Raw genomic sequence first — 17,981 nt, 5'->3', positions numbered from 1 at the left:
AAACATCGATCTGCTGCCTCCTGCACATGCCCCAACTGGGAATTAAAACTGCAACCTTGGTATATGCCCTGGGAATCTAATCTGCTACCTTTTGGTGTAAGGGATGGTGAGCCAATCAACTAAGCCACACTGGCCAGGGCCCTAATAAATCTTTATGTATATTTCTGATTATTATTTTCTTTAGATAAATTCCTAGGAATGTAATTTCTGGGTCAAAAAATACAACTTTAAAGCTTGTACATTTATTAATCTAAATTAACTAGATCAAACTTCTTTAACTTCTGAAGGTTCCTAAAATTATCACCTGATAAGTGAACAGTGGATTCTGCTTATGTTTGGTGTTTCCCCCCCTTGGATTATTTTCTTCTTGTTCAAAAAAGGAGATGAATTTTATTTAGAAAGTTGTATCACCCTGGCTAGTGTAGCTCAGTTGGTTGGAGTGTCATCCCATATACCAAAAAGTGGCAGGTTTGATTCCCAGTCATGGCACATACCCAGATTGTGGGTTCCATCCAAGCCGGGGCGCATTCAGGAGGTAACCGACTGATGTTTCTCTCACATCAATGTTTCTCTTTGTCTCTCTCTTTCCTCCTCTTCCTCTGTCTAAAAAATAAAATAAAATTTTAAAACTTGCATCAAATTTTAAAGGTTTAGAACTGTTTCTTTAAATGTTTAAGAGTATTTCTATTTTTGTGATATTTTACAATGTTTGTCAAAGTTCGTACTCTCAAATAGTTCTTCAAATTTCGGTGCAACCTTCCTAGTCTTTCCCTCCTCCCATTAAGCCATCAGACTTATCTCTTGAAGTTGATCATTTGATATTTACCTCCATATCTCTAAATTACATGTTTATATTAGTGCTTCATGATTCCCCCCAGTTCTCCTCCCCCCACCTTTAGCCATATTTATTGACTTCCCACTCTAGAATATGCAGATTTAGCTGTCTGAACTCCCTTTGCCTCATCACATATGTGCACTCATTCTCTCCTTCCATCTTCCCATATAGTTATATTGCAGTTCTAGTTGGGTCAACAGTCAGTGTTTACATTACCATAATTATGAAAACCCATTCCCAGCTGAGTTAGGTAATAAACTAATAATAAACCTTTCCTATACAACTTTTTATTTTCCCCTTTGAACTAATTGTCTTGCTTTCTTCATTTATTTAGTACTCTATGTACTTGTCACTAATTCAATACTATATTCACTGCCAGTTTTCTAATTTCTTATCCAGATGTTCAAACATATTAAGTATTTTGTCAGTTTCCTCCTCTTGTAGAAGCCTTTCCAGGGCCTTCTGACTTGGTGTGATCTAGACTGGTTTCCTTCTCTACCTGTAACAGGCTGTCATCCTAGCATCTCGCCATAGTTCTGGAGGTCCCTTTACCTTCCTTCTGTGTTGGAGCTCTTGTTTCCTGGATCCAATGTATTTCTTTGTTTATTCTTATTTTTGTAAAGCACATTATCTAGAAAATTTTAAAGAATGGGTCCATAGGAGGTATATATTTTTGAAACACTATGCAATTGTATAAATGTCTATATCCTTTTCTAACATTTGATTGATTCTTTAACAGGTCATAGAATTCCATTTTTGAATGTTTTCCTCTGGATCTTGATAGTATTGTTTTACTTATGACAGATTGGTAGGCTGTTGAGAAGCTCAAAGTTATTGTCACTGCTGACTGTTCATATGTGACCTTAATTATTTCTCTCTCCATCTCCTCTATGTGAGTACGTAAGCTATTTCTTTGCTTCTAGAATTGCAAAGTCTTATGCACTGGGACTTGGGTGCTTACGTTTTTATCCATTGTGTTTGGATAGGTAGAATTTTCAGTTTGAAAATTTCAGTTCTGGGAAATTTTCTTGAATTGATTCACTGGTATTTATTGCCCCTCTGTTTTTGCTTCATGTTATTACTATTAATTAGATGTCTCTTTAATTTTTCTCTCCTACTTTTATCTAATTTATTTTTGCCCTTTCTGGGAGAATTTCTTAATTTTACCTTCAAACTTTTCAATTAACTTTTCTCATATCATATCTTTAATTTCTAAAAACTCAGTTTTTGTTCTTTGAATTTTTTTTTAATCTATAATACTCTATCCTTACTATAATGAAATCCCATTTTTTGTTCCTGGGAGGTTTTTTGTTTTCTTTTTTAATTTCCTTCTCCCCTGCATAGTCTGTTTTTTACATTAATTTGGTCTCTAGATTCCAATATAGAGATGCCTTTGCTAATCTTTGGTGTTCCGCTCATATTTAAGAGTAGGGCCTAACATTTTTATATTAAGCACAAAATGTGTTGATGGGGCTTTGTGACTTGATTTTCACTATAGGGAAGTAATGTTGGTTAGGGTCCCAAAAAAAGGTTCTCTAGCCTCTGGTATTGAAGTGAAGGCATGTTGCTGCTTTTTTTTTTTTTTAGTTGAGCAGGGAAATTGGGTAGAGTTCTCAGAATCTTGTGTGCATAAATTAACTAAATCCCTCTATTTTTTGTATAGTGTAGTGCCTCTGCCCTCAGCTGTGTCTAATTTTTCTCAGGCCAATTCCCCTATAGAGAAGAAATCTCCAGTGTTCTGCTTGGTGGAAGGGAGGCAGTTGCCAGTCAAGAGGGACGGGATCTAGGGATATCTGCTTGTTAAACAGACTGCCTACCAACCCTTCTTATTTTGGTGCCCTTTTCATTTCCCTTCATCTCTGCAGGTATCCAGTGTCCACAGTTCCTCACCCTGTTGTTTTAGAGGAAGGAGTTATTTTGCTGTGTCAATTGGGTTGATCCTCTGCATTCTCCACTGTTGGCCTAGGACTCAGTGTACCTTGTTCTGCTAAACTGGTTGATTTTATCCTTTCTCTCTTCTGTTCTCCATCTGTACGAGTTATGCCTTTTTAAGACACATGTTCCAATAAGGTTTAGAAGGTAGTGAGAGTAGATGCATGGATTCAGTCAACCATCTTTACCAACAGCAGCTGCTCTTTATTCAAGAAATTTCTTTTTTTAAAATATATTTTATTGATTTTTTACAGAGAGGAAGGGAGAGGAATAGAGAGTTAGAAACATCGATAAGAGAGAAACATTGATCAGCTGCCTCCTTCACACCTCCCACTGGGGATGTGCCCGCAACCAAGGTACATGCCCTTGACCGGAATCAAACCTGGGACCTTTCAGTCTGCAGGCTGACACTCTATCCACTGAGCCAAACCATTTAGGGCTCAAGAAATTACTTAAGATTATCTAACTAAAAGTTGTCTGCTAGATGAAGAGTGAAACCATATTACATTAAAAAATTATGAATGTATAGATTTGGTTGCTTTTCCAAGATTGTTCCCACAGAATTGGGAAATCTGACTTCTAGCATGAGTCATTGGTAAGCAAATGTGTATTGACTACTTAAGGAGTATATACCACTCTTTTGGGTGGTAGAAGAGCTAAACCAGGATAAGTGCAATGCAGATTTCAAGCGTAAAGCTTTGTTTCAAGCTCTATTCTATATGTCAACTTGTCTTCCTTATGATTTGACAAAAGCACAATTTGCAATCCCAGCTACCTATCACTTAAAGAGCAAAAGAGAATTTCACCAAAGTTGATTTGATGTTGTGGGTGAGAGATAAAGCATTTTAAGCCTTGTTCTCTACAGTGCTGACTTTATGAAAAGGAACCCTCTTAACTGACCTTGAGAGTCAAGAGGAGGCAAAACATCTTTGATAGGAAATTTTGAATTTTTAACATAACTGAGTTGGAAGGATATATGAAACTTTATAGTTGAGATGTCCAATAACTATTATAAATATAAATTACAAGGTGTATTAGAATGTACACTAAGAAAGTAAAAAAAAGAATATATGTGCCATAGAATTTCAGAGGAAAAGCTCACATGTTGAGAGAATGCTGAGTAATTTTAGAGATGAATTAACAGCCATTCTGGACTTAAAAGATACGTTGATTTTTAACTGGTTTGATTGTTTGTAAGATATTTTGAGAACTGGCAGAGGAAGCTGAAAAGGAGGTTAAAGCTGAATGGTGAAAGATTTTGAATACTGAAGCAAGGATTTGATTATTTAAACAGTGAAAAAAGTGGAAGGTTTTAGAGGAAGGGAGTACAATTCTTAAAGGTGTACTTTAAGGAATTTGACCTTTAGTAGTGTCCATTGATTGTTGCTCTGAAAGACGTAGAGGTCCTCCATAGTTAGTGGCTGTTCCAGTATATAACTTTGAACATGTTCCTCACATTTTCTTTAGTGTGTTTTGTGGATGAACCCTTAATTGCCAATGTCATGTGGTACTAACTGAATTGAATGATAAGTATTTGTAAATACTTCTTAGGTGTCCAGTTCTATGGTAATTGCTATAAGGAGTAAAAAATAAGCCAAATATTTTGAATTTTTTATGGAATGTAGAGTTTAACAAGTAGGGGGAAGGTGTAAGATGGCCATATGACCTGGAGTAGCCAAGGGTGATGTCATGGAAAGATTAGCACCTAAACTGGTTTGAAGGATTGGGTGAAAGTCACATGGATGGTGGCAACAAAGTGAATCAATATGATGAATGAAGATACCTTGGCAAGAAGACATGCAGGGACAATGAGGAATTTGGTTTAAATGAAACTTAAGAGCTAGTGTTGGTAGATTAATAAGAAACAAGGTGGGGATTTAGGGTCTAACCATAACTAACCTTTAGAGATGGACCAGCCTATTTAGCGTAAGAAATAACAAGTTATAGAAGGCTTATCAGCAATGATTCATATTATTAAAATATGTCTCAGGAAATTTAGTCTGGCAACAGTATTTATGGATTTGGGAGAAGAAGAAGTTGGAAATGAAAAAGAGTGTAAGATGCTGATTTAGGAAACAGGTGTGAGGGCTTAGAGTGTGAAGTCCCTGACAGTAGGGATGGAGAACACAACTGAAAGAAAGATTTTGACAGAAGAATGAAAAAGAAATTAGCACCAAATTTCCATAGCTGGGAAATGAAGTATCAAATATTAGTCCATGCATAATGACTGGGGAGATTAGAAGCACATATTTTTGTAGAGAAGAACAGGATGAAAAAGAACATGATAAGCTTGGTTTTTAACATACTGAGTTTTAAATGGTAATATAAACCAAAGGAATATGTTTTGAAACTATGAGCTTGGAGCATAATTGAGATGTTTAGGCTATAGACTTAAGGTTTGTTATTTATGATCATTTTGTAAGAGTTAGGACATAACTTTAGATTCTGCTTTTGTTTAGTTCTAAGCTACGTAACCTTTGCAAATCAATGTAGTTCTCCACTCTGGAAAAGGGAAAAATAAAATTAGTAGGTATTTGGTTATTTTTTATGCTCTGCACAATACATTAAACTTTTCTATGGGGTAGGTCCTGTGTCATCTCTATTTCACAGATCAGCAATCCGACGTGCAGATAGATTGTATGACTTGAGATTGCACAGCTAGAAAGTGACAGAGCTAGGATCTGAACCAACGACTATTTCCAAGCTGCTGCTTTTAACCAGTTATGCAGTGCTGATTTCACTGTGCCTCACGACAGCATGTGCCTTACCTGTTTTTACAGTTGTGTATTTATGAAGTGCTTACTAAGCGCCATATTCTATGCTAAGTGCATTTTATGTATTATTTTTACTTAGTCATCTAACAAATCTATGAGATTGCTATAATTTTTTATTGAATTTATTGGGGTAACATTAGTTCACAAAATCATACAGGTTTCACTTGTACAACTCAACAAAACATCATCTGCACACTGCATCGTGCACCCATCATCCCAAGCAAAGTCTCTTTCTCTCCCCATTTTCCCCCCCTCCCACTTTGCCCAGCTCCACCTAGCCCTCATCCATTTTCCCTCTGGCTATCACCACACTGTTGTCTGTATATTGTGTTTTATATGTATAATATATAAATAAATATATGTGTGTGTGTGTGTGTGTGTTTTGCTTAATACCTTCACATTCTTTCATCCAGTCCCCCAACTGACCTTAGGATAATGATTCAGCATGGCTTGTGAAGCCCCATAAGATCGGTCCTCTTTCTAGCTTTTCAGCCTTATCTCATTATTACTCTTCTAATTATGTTCCAGCTTTGCCAAACTTATTTCAATTTCTAGTAATCATCATGTGCTCTGGGCCTTAACACACACTGTTCCTTCTGGAACCGTTTTTCCTTCTCTCCTGTCTTCTCTCTTTTTCCCTCTCTCCCTCCCTCACTCCCGCTAGCATTTCCTAGTTCCTTATCCTTCAGCTTAAGTTTTACTTACTTTGAAAAGCCCTTTGAGTTCCTTCTAGTTAGGTCTCCTGCTATACACTCCACAGCACTCATGCATCAATCAAAGCTACCACTACCCTCTATTGTAATTGCTTGTTTAACATTCTTTCTATACCTACAGACAGTAAGCTGTTATATGTATAATTTATGTCTGCCCCCATTGTTATCCCCAGCACTTAAAACAATGACAAACCTACAGGTATTCAATAAGTGCATCTTGAATAAGTGCTATGGATGAATATATGCAGCATGCAATTATTGTGTATGTTAAGCATATTATTTGTAAAATGAAATTGTAGTGGATTTTATGAACCTCATAGTTTTCTCTAGATGGTCGAGGGTGGGGGGCAGGATGAGGGTGAAGTGCAATTTCATTTGCCTTTTTTCCCTCTAATTTTAAAATGACTATCAGATAAATGAGTCTGATTTAAAAGGAAAAAAAATAATGATGTAATTAGAAATTCTCACAGGATTATTACAATCTTTTAAAGTGATAGAAAATTAAATAAGGAAAGTATGATGCCCTTAATCTTTCAGTTCAATAATCAGTAGCACTCAAATTGAGTTATATAGATAGGAATATTTATCTATATAAATAAGTGTGTCAGAAAAAAATAGGCCCACGTAAGTAATTCTTATTTATTAGGAATTTACTTTTTACATGCTCGGACCCCCAAACATTCTTATAAACCATGCAATGACCCAAGTTATTCCCATATGTTCAAAATGTTTTTTAAAAAGCTTATCTTAACAGTGGTTACATGGAAAACTAATGTTCCTGTTATCTGCTCCCATTATGAACCACCTGCCATAATTCTGCCTGCTGATTCTCTGCTTTATGACCCAACATGGTGAAATCTATCTACTTTGCTCCTGTGAGTTCTTCTACAGAAGTTTCCTTTCCCTCTCTTTGCTTGAGTTTGTCTTTATAGTGTCATTTACATTACTACTGATCCTTGGAGGGAGCAGTAGAATTTTCATAGATCCATGTGTCATGTCTCTAAAGACACATACTCAGTAGTTGAAATGTGATGGATTCAGAATGATAGCACAACCACAAGAATAGCCAAATAAATAAGTGCATAAGTATGCAGGTAAAACTAAAGATAGGCCTTGGTCCCAAAACTGGCAGTAACAGAGTACATCTGTGTTGTCACTCTTCCTTTGGATTAGGAGAGGCAAGAAGAAGGGAGAGCTCTGAAATTCAGAGCAAAGGAGATGGAATTTTAGTGATGAAGTCTCTACACAAGAGCAGGGAAATTCTGGCACAGCTAGTGAGCATGCTCCAGCTGATTCCAGCCGTGGACAGCCAAACAGATGATCTTACTGTCAGTATCAGGATCATTTGAATAATATAGCTTATATTTAATACAAATCAGGGGTGTTGTTTTTCTTTGTTTGCTTGTTTATGTTTTTAACTTCTGGTTTAATTAGGTGACATTGTAAGCTATCCCAACCTTTCTTGGAGATGGGTCTTCCTATAGTTTGTGTGCAGCTTGAGAACTTCATAGCTCTCAGTACCCTTGGGACTTTACTGCTACCAATAACCTTAAGCATAATAACCATGTTTGTGACTTCTTTTGTTCACAAGGAAAGGCCTTAGATTGCTTTCTCTGTGTCTGTCACTGAAAAATGCTCTAAACACAACATATTTTTTTCCTTCCATATATAGGTCAAAGGGCAGGGGGAAAGCACCAGTTTGGCTGCATATATTCTCATTTACTACATAATGACTTAGTGCCTGTCTCTCTGAGCCTCCCTTTCAATCTAAAGCAAGTACATCCCTAAAATGTATAGGATTCTTTAAGTTTTCTCATTATACATAAAAATGTAGGTTGCTTTCACCTTTTGCAAGGGATTTGGAATTATTAAAAGTCCTATGCTTTATGACAACATTTCTCAAATGGCTTTAAATACATGTTTTAAGCAGAAATATAAAATAATTTTTCTGTAGCTTGCAGTCTATTTTTGGAATTAAAATTTATTATGTGGATATTTTTTAGGACAGAATAATATGTTAATTGAGCATTGTTGCTATCTAATTTTAAGTTTACTGTTTCTTTTTCTTATTTTTATTTTCAGCTTTCTAAGAAATATGGAGTCCATGTTTGTGGAGAAGGTGGAGAGTATGAAACGTTCACTTTGGATTGCCCTCTATTTAAGAAGAAAATAATTGTGTAAGATATCATTTCAGCATTTTCTTCCCTTTCCTTAAACTTAAGTGATGGGAGAACTTAACATTAAGCCCAAGGCAACTTTTGTTGGAAGAAATAGAACATGTCCTTTAAGTTCACAAACACTCAATTTGTTTAATACCAGTGAAGTCGTCTGAATACCTAAATCAATACTGACAAGACGAGGCCTTCATAGAAGGCTATAAACTTTTTAGACACCGCACTTTCGTTTACTTGCTGATTATGGCCTGCAGTAAAACTGGTACCTACACACTGACACTTTTATCCTTTCATGAAGTGTGAATTGCCTGTATTATTTATCTTTCATTACAGCTACATTTGATAAACTGCCACATCAGTAGCCTGTGGGTTCCATTAACTCCATCCTCTTTCTTCTTTTTTCTGACTTTAACAACACAGAATGGTAACACTAAACATCTCTCTTCAATTATTTTGGGTTATTCTTACAAACAAATTTTGTTTTTTAAGTGAATTTGGTTTATGGTGAGTAGTGTGATTTCTTTGCCATAAATTGTTAAAATTAGTGTAACGAAAAACAGGAACTTTCTCCAGTTTGTTACATTATTACCCATACTCTAATTTATGTCACTCTTCTCATGTGCTGAGAGAGCACTTTATCTGCTTCTCCTAAGCTCCTCTGCTTCTTGGAAAAGATTGTCAGAATTATGCTTGATTTCAGAAACCTCATCTGATGAAAGATTAGAATTTTATATAGAATGGACAGCTTCAATATTTTCAGCAGTAAGAGGTAACTTCTTTGTACATAGTAATAATGAGGGAAGGAGTGATCTAAGAAAATTATGACTACTGTAGGTGAAGTTTCTAAAAAATACACTTACCCCGTGAAACATGGCCAAGACACTTTATTACTTTATGCAATAGTCACTCACTCTTGCCGCTCTCATGTTCTCCTAACTTTTTTCCATTAATAATCATCAAGATAATAATTTCTTTGGTAAATATTTATCAAGTACCTATTTATCAAGTACCTATTATGTCCAAAGTTTTCTTCTGGGACCATTGATGTTCAAACAGTTCTTGCCTGAAAAGGCAGGAGGAGGACACATCTGTATATATATAAAAGCCTAAGCAACCATTAGACCATTTGACCTGTAGCTATGATGTGTACTGACCACCAGGGGGCAGACGCTCAATGCACAGGCATGGAAACACGGAACAGGCCAATGAATTTCAGAGGGAAGCAGGAACAGGGAGGGCAGGAAGAAATTAACCAAAGATCTTATATGCATACTAGAAGCCCGGTGCTCTGATTCATGCACTGGTGGGGTCCCTCGGCCTGGCCTGCAGGGATCGGGCCAAAACCAGCTCTCTGACATCCCCTGAGGGGCCTAGATTGTGAGAGAGCACAGGCCAGGCTGAAGGACCCCACCAGTGCACAAGTCCATGCACTGTGCCTGTCGTCTGTATATATTATGATACAAAATGGTAAAGGGTACAAGTCATGAGAGTGAGTTCATAAATAAAAGATATTTCTCAGACTATGAGGGTCACAAAACAATTCATGAATGAACTGTGCATTAGATGTTATTTCTATGAAATAATACTTTGGTTATTCAAGAAAAGCATTTGCATGCTAGGGTGAAATTACAGTATAATTAGAAACTTGCAATATATTTACTTACTATTATGGGCCTAACCAAATTAGAAAAGAAAAAGAAGAAAACATGATAGGACAAAAAATGTCAAAGAATAGTGCTTTTCCTGTTTACTTGGCAAGTTGAGGTCCTATATAGCACCCAGAAGACTTTATGGTCAACCTAGACTTATAAGCCATGTACTTCTATGTACTACATCAGCAGAATTTACATTTATCATAGTGCTTCAGACCTGACAGATGCATCTTTTTTCACAGCCTCCTTTTGTAGACAAGGAAACCTGAGCCTGGCTGACACACTGGCATGAGGGGACTTCGTCATGCTATTAGAGAGAGATGACAGGGGAGGTGTCTTAGAAACCACGGTGCCAGAATGAGCCATTCAGTTCACCTGAATGATCAGTTACGGAGGCGACTTCAGTGGGTGGGGTTGCTCTGTGGGAGTTCTTCCTGTAAGGATGGGCAGGAAAACCAAGGATACCTGATAAGAACTAACATACAGCTGTGTGCCTGAACACAAGCACAAATGTCTTTTCATTCTTACTTACTTATCCGGAAATCAGTAATCTGATTCTAATGCTTAAGCATCTCCTTTGCTTTTATCTTCATAGGCTCTGCCTCACCTCAGTTTCATCACTTTTTTACTTGATTCCTTTTGCATTTAGGGTTATTATTGATAGGTAGGCAGAATTATTGCCATTTTAATTCTGCATGGCTAGGTTTCTCTCTCTGTTTCCTTTCATTACGGCAGTTCCTTTAGCATTTCTTATAATGCTGACTTGCTGGTAATGTACTCCTTTAGCCTTTTTTTTTTTTTTTTTTTTTTTTTTGTCTGGGAAGCTCTTTATTTGACCTTCTATTTTGAATGATAGATATAGTAATCTTGGTTTTAGATCCTTGCTTTCCATTTCTTTGAATACTTCATGCTATTCCCTTCTGGCCTGTAGAATTTCTGATGAATATCTGACAAAATAGACCTCGAAGTGAAGGCCATTGCAAGAGATAAGGAAGGCCTCTTCATAATACAAAGGGATCGATACAAGAGGATATAACTCTGGTAAACATATATGCACCCAGTGCAGGAGCACCCAGGTGTCAGCCTTATGAGACCTCCTTTGTAAGTAAGTTTTCTTTTCTCTTGCTGCCTTTACGATTCTCTTTGTCTTTAATTTTTGGCATTTTAATTATGATTTGTCTGGGTGTGGGCTTGTTTGGTTTCTTTTTGCTTGGTGTTCTCTGTACCTCCTGAACTTGTGTGACTTTTTCCTTTACCAGATTAGGGAAGTTGTCTGCCATTATTTCTTCAAACACCTTCTCTATTCCTTTCTCCCTTTCTGCCACTTCTGGCACATCTGCTATTCTAATATTGTTACGTTTCACATTGTCCCACCGCTCCATTAAGCTGTCCTCCTGTTTTTTCTTTTTGGTCCTCTGATTTGAGTGATATTTTCAACTCTGTCTTCTAATTCACTGATTTAATCCTCAGCTTCCCCTAATCTGCAATGTATTTCTTCATTATGTTATTTGTGTTATGTTATTCTTTATCTCAGACTGTTCTTTTTTCATAGTTACTGTATCTTTTCCATGCTATTGAGCATCTTTACCATCATTACTCTGAACTCTGTTTCAGATAAATTTCTTGTCTCTGCTTCATTTAGCTCTTCTTCTGGAGAATTCTCTAGTTCTTTCATTTGGGGGCTGTTTCTTTGTCTCCTCATTTTGCCTATCTCTTTGGGTTTGTGACTATTTATTAGGTAGATCCTCACACTCAATCTCTAGTGCAGGACAGTGTTAAAGACTGTTTCTGACTAACATCATGCAAAGACTCAAAGCCTCCAGAGACCACCTCTGCCTACAGACTGATAGAATTGTTCCCAGGAAATCGTCCTCAGGTGTGGGGAGAGTTTTTTATCAACAGGGTGGGGCAGTTCTTCTGCCTGGAGGCTAATTGTTATTTTTAATCTCTTAGGTGACCTCAAGGCAAGGTGTTTTTCAATAGGTGTGTCAACTCTCTTCCCCTAAGGCAAAGCAAATGTCTATGTGGGAAAGATGTCCTGTACTGTGTGAGGGAATGATTCAGCCCAGGAAACTTGGGGTGTCTGCCTTCTGAGCTCTATCTCTTAGTCCCCAGTTCTGGGTTCTGCTCTCACAGCTCCAGTCCACTTCACCCTCCCTCTGGCAGAGCACAAGGTTAGTGGCTCCACAGGGAATTTTGTGCATTGGCCCTTTAAGAGGGCGCCTGAACTTTCAGCTGCCACTCCCTGGCAGATAGCACCCCACTGCTTTTCACAGCCAGATGTTATGTGGGTACCCTTCTCAGTTTTGGTGCTTTCTGCTGGGGAGCCCAGCTCGGGGATTAGATCCCAGAGTTCTCAGTGACACCCCCCACAGCTGAGATATCTCTCCAGGACCTCAGTTGCTGTCTGTGGGTGCCTGGCCAGCCCATTCATGCCTCCGCCCCTCCTTCCAGTCTCTACGTGGCCTCCACTTTCAGTCCTCAGGTTCTCTCCTGCAAGTTTTCATTGGTTATTTAGGAAGTTTTTCTGTATTTTAGTTGCAATTCCAGTTTGTTCCTGGGAGCATGTCTGTACAGCATCCACTTACTCTGCCGCCATTTTTAATCTCTTACTTGATTCCTTTTCCCTAGATTGCCTTCCCATTTCTCTTCTTTGCTTAATCCTTCCATTTTTTGAGACTTTGGCTGCCATTGCTTCAGTACTTGTTCTCATACCTGAACTCTCACAACACACTAGCAAAATATCATTGAATTAAATTTTCATTTACTGTTGTTTATTTTTATACTAGAGGCCCGGTGCACGAAATTCATGCTGGGGGTGGGGGGGTGTCCCTCAGCCCAGCCGGCACCCTCTCCAATCTGAGACCCCTCGAGGGATGTCCGACTGCCCACAGGTATTGGGCCTAAACCAACAGTCGGACATCCCTCCCACAATCCAGGACTGCTGGCTCCCAACTGCTCGCCTGCCTGCCTTCCTGATTGCCCCTAACCACTCCCCTGCCAGCCTGATCAACACCTAACTGCTCCCCTGCTGGCCCAATTGCCCCTAACTGCCCTCCCCTGAAGGCCTGATCGCCCACAACTGCCCTCCCATGCTGGCCATCTTGTGTCCACATGCGGTGCCCCTCTTGTGTGTTGGAGTGATGGTCAATTTGCATACTACCTCTTTATTAGATAGGCTATACTATTTTCCTTACTTTTATGTATTCCAATTTTAGGTTATAACTAGAGTTTTAGGTTGGGACATATCCTAGTTTCAAAAGGAAAAAAAAATCATCTATATATAAAACCTTTGATCCTCTATAAAATAGAAAATGTCCTAACATAGCTACTGGTAAATGTGATGCTGTAAGTGAATATGCATTGCATACTCTAAAACCACATATAAATGAAATTTATTTTATTTAGAGATAATTTTCTATATGACATAATTAAAAGATTTAAGTTTAGTCCTGTAACTATTTGTTAACAATTGACCATTAATAATATTGGATCCTGTAACTCAGAATTCACTTTTGGGACAAATTTAACAAATTTTCTTGTTATATTTGATGTAATGTAATTAGCATACAACTAATTGATTATTAAGAATCCCATTTCAAATGTCTGATTCAATTTTTTTATAAAAAGGGGAAAATCGCCTATAAGAAGAAAACAAACTTTTACATGAAAAAATAACTTGATTATAATTAGGGATTTTTTTTTTTAGACACAGATTGACTCTTTTGTATAATGAGAAATCTAGGGAAATCAGGTTGTTCTAGCTATTTATTATCAGATGCATTTTGCCCCAAATTACAGTTAATGTTTTTAAAATCTTATAGGAAAGACTGGTATAACAATCTTAAAAATTCGAACTAGAACATTTTATAATTCACTTTTTATTCAATTAATATGTGATTACTCACCGATAGATACAAATTTTTAGATCCAAAAATGATTTTATTTTTCTGAGGAGCCTTTATGTAAAGAATTACAGCCTCGCCTTTAAGAGGAGTGGAAAATTGTAGGAACTCAAATAAATAGCCTCCTCCCTTATTACTTCTTACTTCAAATATGTATGTGTAGCAATATCAGAAAAACTAAAATCCTAATGTTAATAAAAATGATCACTTTCTTCCCTTTGTAATGAAAACATGGTTTTAATGTCAGTATTTTGTACAACCACATATTTCCATTTGAGTTATCAATATTATTATACTACTGCTACAAAGATGCTACATATGGGGTAGATGGATGGATGGATGGATGGATGGATGGATGGATGGATGGATGGATGGAATAATGGGAAGAAAGGAAGGGAGGAAGGAAGGAAAGAAGGGCTAAATTCTCCCCACCTACTCTTCTTCTCTACCCATTCAAGACACAGCTCAGCACAGAGCATAATAATGTGGCATTTAGCAGCGATGATGCATCAAGTGTTTTCCTTACTGCCTTCTCACATCTATTCGTTATCACCTGGAATTTATTTAAACTTATGAACTATTTTTCTTGTATTTAAGTTTTTAGACCTGTGAAGCTTTATTTTTATTATGCTAGAGATACTATATGGTGTTATTATATATATATTACACTTTATACATGCTGTATGCGTGTAGCAAAAGTATGTATTTTTGTGAAGATAAGTACTTGAAAACCCAGTGTAGGTCTGTGATAGTTTCAATAGATAGTATGTAAGTGTGAAGACACTTAAAAAAGTTTGACTGTACATTTATTTGTTTATTTAACAAGTCTAATGAGTACCAGTATACTGAGCCAGTGGAAGAGATGGGGTGGAGGGCAGGCAAAGATGAACAACAGGAAGACGAATGCACAAAGTCATGATTATAATGTAGTGGATGTATTGTGAAAGGACTGTCAATGGATTAGCAAGGCTTGGGCAGGAGAAAACAGCACTGTCTGAAGATGCCAGGGCAGGCCTCACAGAAACACTGGAGTGCCTGTGAGGGTGTGTATCACAGGGAATATCAGTGTGCGGTTGTCTTTTTAGAGGAGAGGTAGGAATCAAGACCATGGCTGAGTCTCAAGGGATAATATCAGGTTTTGTTTGTTTGTTTTGAAGTGAGGGGGTATAGCCTGACCTCACACCTTGGGAGCATGGCATCAGAGTACAGAGGCTGAGACCTCATTCTGCTGCCCCACATCAGTAAAAGGGAACATAGCCAGCTCGTGACTACAGAGAAGTTTCAGCTATAAAAGGGGTATTGAGCACACTTGTTAATTCTATTAGTAGGAAGAGGGGAGGTTGGAGGCCAACTGGAAAACATTTTTGTTGTGGCATAAGTGGTATTAATTTTCTGGGTTGCTCTGAGCGTATTCCAGCAGATTCTGTGCTATTTTTCAGAGATCTGTTAAGAAGAACAGAGATCCTTGAAAGCTGAGTTTCAGATGTTAATTTATGAAAGAGAAAAGAGCAATAGTGGCATTATTCTGTTTGGAACTAAAGACTGTTCATTTGAGATCTAGTTCCTTCCAAGTTGACTCTGGCTTTGTGTGAGTGAAATGATGTTGGTCAATTGGAAATTACGAATTTTATGGAATACAGAAAAATCATATTCCTCTTTGTTAAATGATTACAATGTTATATATTTTCTATGGATAATCTTGATTCAGAATGGAGTAGTTACATCAATTGAGCTATTTGCTGTCAACCTTCTATTTCCAGTGGGGATAACTTGCATGAGAAGGAAAGGGCAGAAACCCTTTCTCCTGACAGCATTGGTTGGGTTAATTATAGTTTTGGTGCATTCCATTAGCAAGGATATCAAAACCAAGCCGATTAGGTTAGGCATAATTAAGGCTCAGGGTCAGTTTCCAAGGCTGCTATCAGGAACAAAGGGATTGACATTTAGAGTAAGAGTGAGATTGTACACAGGAATTGGAATTGAAATCTGATTGATGAGCAAGTGAAGGGCCAGCACAAGCCACTCTGGAGTAAATGGAAAAACAGCAGAAGTAGGGCTAACAAACCAAGAGGTTGGGGCCGGAAGAACAGGTGGTAGAAAGCAAGAGGGCCTTCTCTTTATTTTCTCTTTCTCCTAATGCACATCATACCTGGAGGCAACTTCTGATAGATGGAGACTGTGAAGGCCTGGGAGTATTCTGACTCTTAAATGATTCTATTTCTATTAGAATATTCTTTTTAATATCATAGAAGCCCTTTTCATTTTTATTTTCTTAAACACTAACAAGATGCATATTTGATACTAAAGGTTCATGAATGGTAGTTGACTTTTGTATTTCCATAAAACATTTTTTTCTCTATATCTGATATTTCAAGGGGAAAGTAAACAGATTTTGCCCACAAAAACTTAGTATTTTGGAGCCAAATATTTTGAGGTTTCTTCTATTGCCACTAAATAACTTTGCATTTCACAAGTTGATTCAAAAAATATCTTACATTAGTTGCAGAGTCAAATAAAGTAACAATTTTGCTGTACTACAATTGGTAAAATGCTAACAATGTGTTAATATAAATAGTGGAACTAGTGCCCAAGTCATTTAAGAAATATGAGGAATTTCTATTTTTAAATTTTAGCTAAAATGCAAAACACTATTGCTTTATTAATAAATAACAATAAAAATAATTAGTTATTAGAACTTCATGCATAATCTTAGTTATTCACATGTGCTTCACAGGGTATCTTTGATGAAAGTTGAGTTAATTTACATGTATCCATATGGTGCCAGCAAGCAGTTCATACCATTTTACCTGAATGTGGTAATTACTATGTCATGCAATCAATTTTAATAGCAATGATATTGCAGTGTGAAGAGTTCATCTAGAGCTTAAAATCATCACCAGTGCTGCTTTTGTGAAGGATAATTGAGATTTTGTGTGAAACACTGAATGTATTACCTCATGATAATGAAAAGAATAATGAATATAAAGCACTATTATTTGATGGTTAGCCCATACCAAGCAAATTTTTGAAAATAAAGTTGAATAAGAGTTTTAAGTCTCAAAATTGTTCAAAAAGCATTGAATGAACCTGAAAATTGAACTGTGTCCTCATAAAGATAAAAAGCTTTTTTATTTTTCTTGAAAGTTTATTCTTGACCCTTTTCTCAGTTAAATACTGGATTATTAAAAATAGATGTTAATTACTAAATATTGTATACTAGTGGAAATAAATGCAAAATGAGGATATTTTTGATCTCTTCTGGTCACTAGCAGGAGTGATTTGACACAATTTATGTAGTAAATAAATACATTATAAAATTTTGTATTTCAGAGATTCATCAGAAGTAGTCATACATTCAGCTGATGCATTTGCACCTGTGGCTTACCTACGCTTTTTAGAATTGCATTTGGAAGACAAGGCAAGTAAACCTGAGATTCCCAGTGATTTCAAGAGACAATTATGATATGTGCATTGGCTTAATATATATATAATACTATAACAACAGATGAAAAGATAAAAAATGATTTTATCATTAGTGACTTTTTTAGACCTTCTGTCGATAACTAAGAATTTTGCAAGTGTTTATAGTTTTAAGAGCTCTATATTAGGCATAATTAAAGCCTAAGTGTAAGATATTACATTTCTGAAGAGTTTGCAAAGAGAATCACATATATATTAATCAAGGAGAAGACAAGACAGTGTATCACCAAATATTAAATTTTCTAGTAAAATAAGAATTAGATAGTTGTGCATAATGCTTAGGGGAAAGGCTTGAGGATGAATTGGATTTTTATCATGCAAAGTTTAATAAAGAAGAAAAGGAGAAATAAAAGCTTTTCAAAAACATCCAAGGGAACAGAAGTACAAGTAAAAGATGGAAAGTGAATTGTCTCCCACACATATCCGACCTGGATCAAACCCACAACCTGGATATGTACCTTGACCTGGAATTGAACCCGTCACCTTTTGGTACACGGGATGACACTCCAACCAACT

General features: G+C 36.8%; 1 protein-coding gene across 2 annotated transcripts in view; it reads left to right on the top strand.

The window, feature by feature from the left end:
- The window catches only part of DPH6 (diphthamine biosynthesis 6), a 180,691-nt gene that overhangs the window by 158,309 nt on the left and 4,401 nt on the right, over nucleotides 1–17,981 (top strand). The window contains exons 7-8 of one of the 2 annotated variants that reach the window (XM_036296618.1): nucleotides 8,337–8,431; nucleotides 17,316–17,403. In XM_036296618.1, coding sequence (XP_036152511.1) covers nucleotides 8,337–8,431; nucleotides 17,316–17,403 — 183 coding nt within the window. Of the gene's footprint in view, nucleotides 1–8,336; nucleotides 8,432–11,011; nucleotides 11,177–17,315; nucleotides 17,404–17,981 lie in introns of those variants that run through there. The other variant, XM_036296629.1, reaches the window with a different exon arrangement.

Source organism: Myotis myotis, unplaced genomic scaffold (assembly GCF_014108235.1).
Source record: "Myotis myotis isolate mMyoMyo1 unplaced genomic scaffold, mMyoMyo1.p scaffold_m19_p_1, whole genome shotgun sequence".
Classification (NCBI taxonomy): domain Eukaryota; kingdom Metazoa; phylum Chordata; class Mammalia; order Chiroptera; family Vespertilionidae; genus Myotis; species Myotis myotis.
This window is presented reverse-complemented; position numbering and strand designations above follow the sequence as displayed.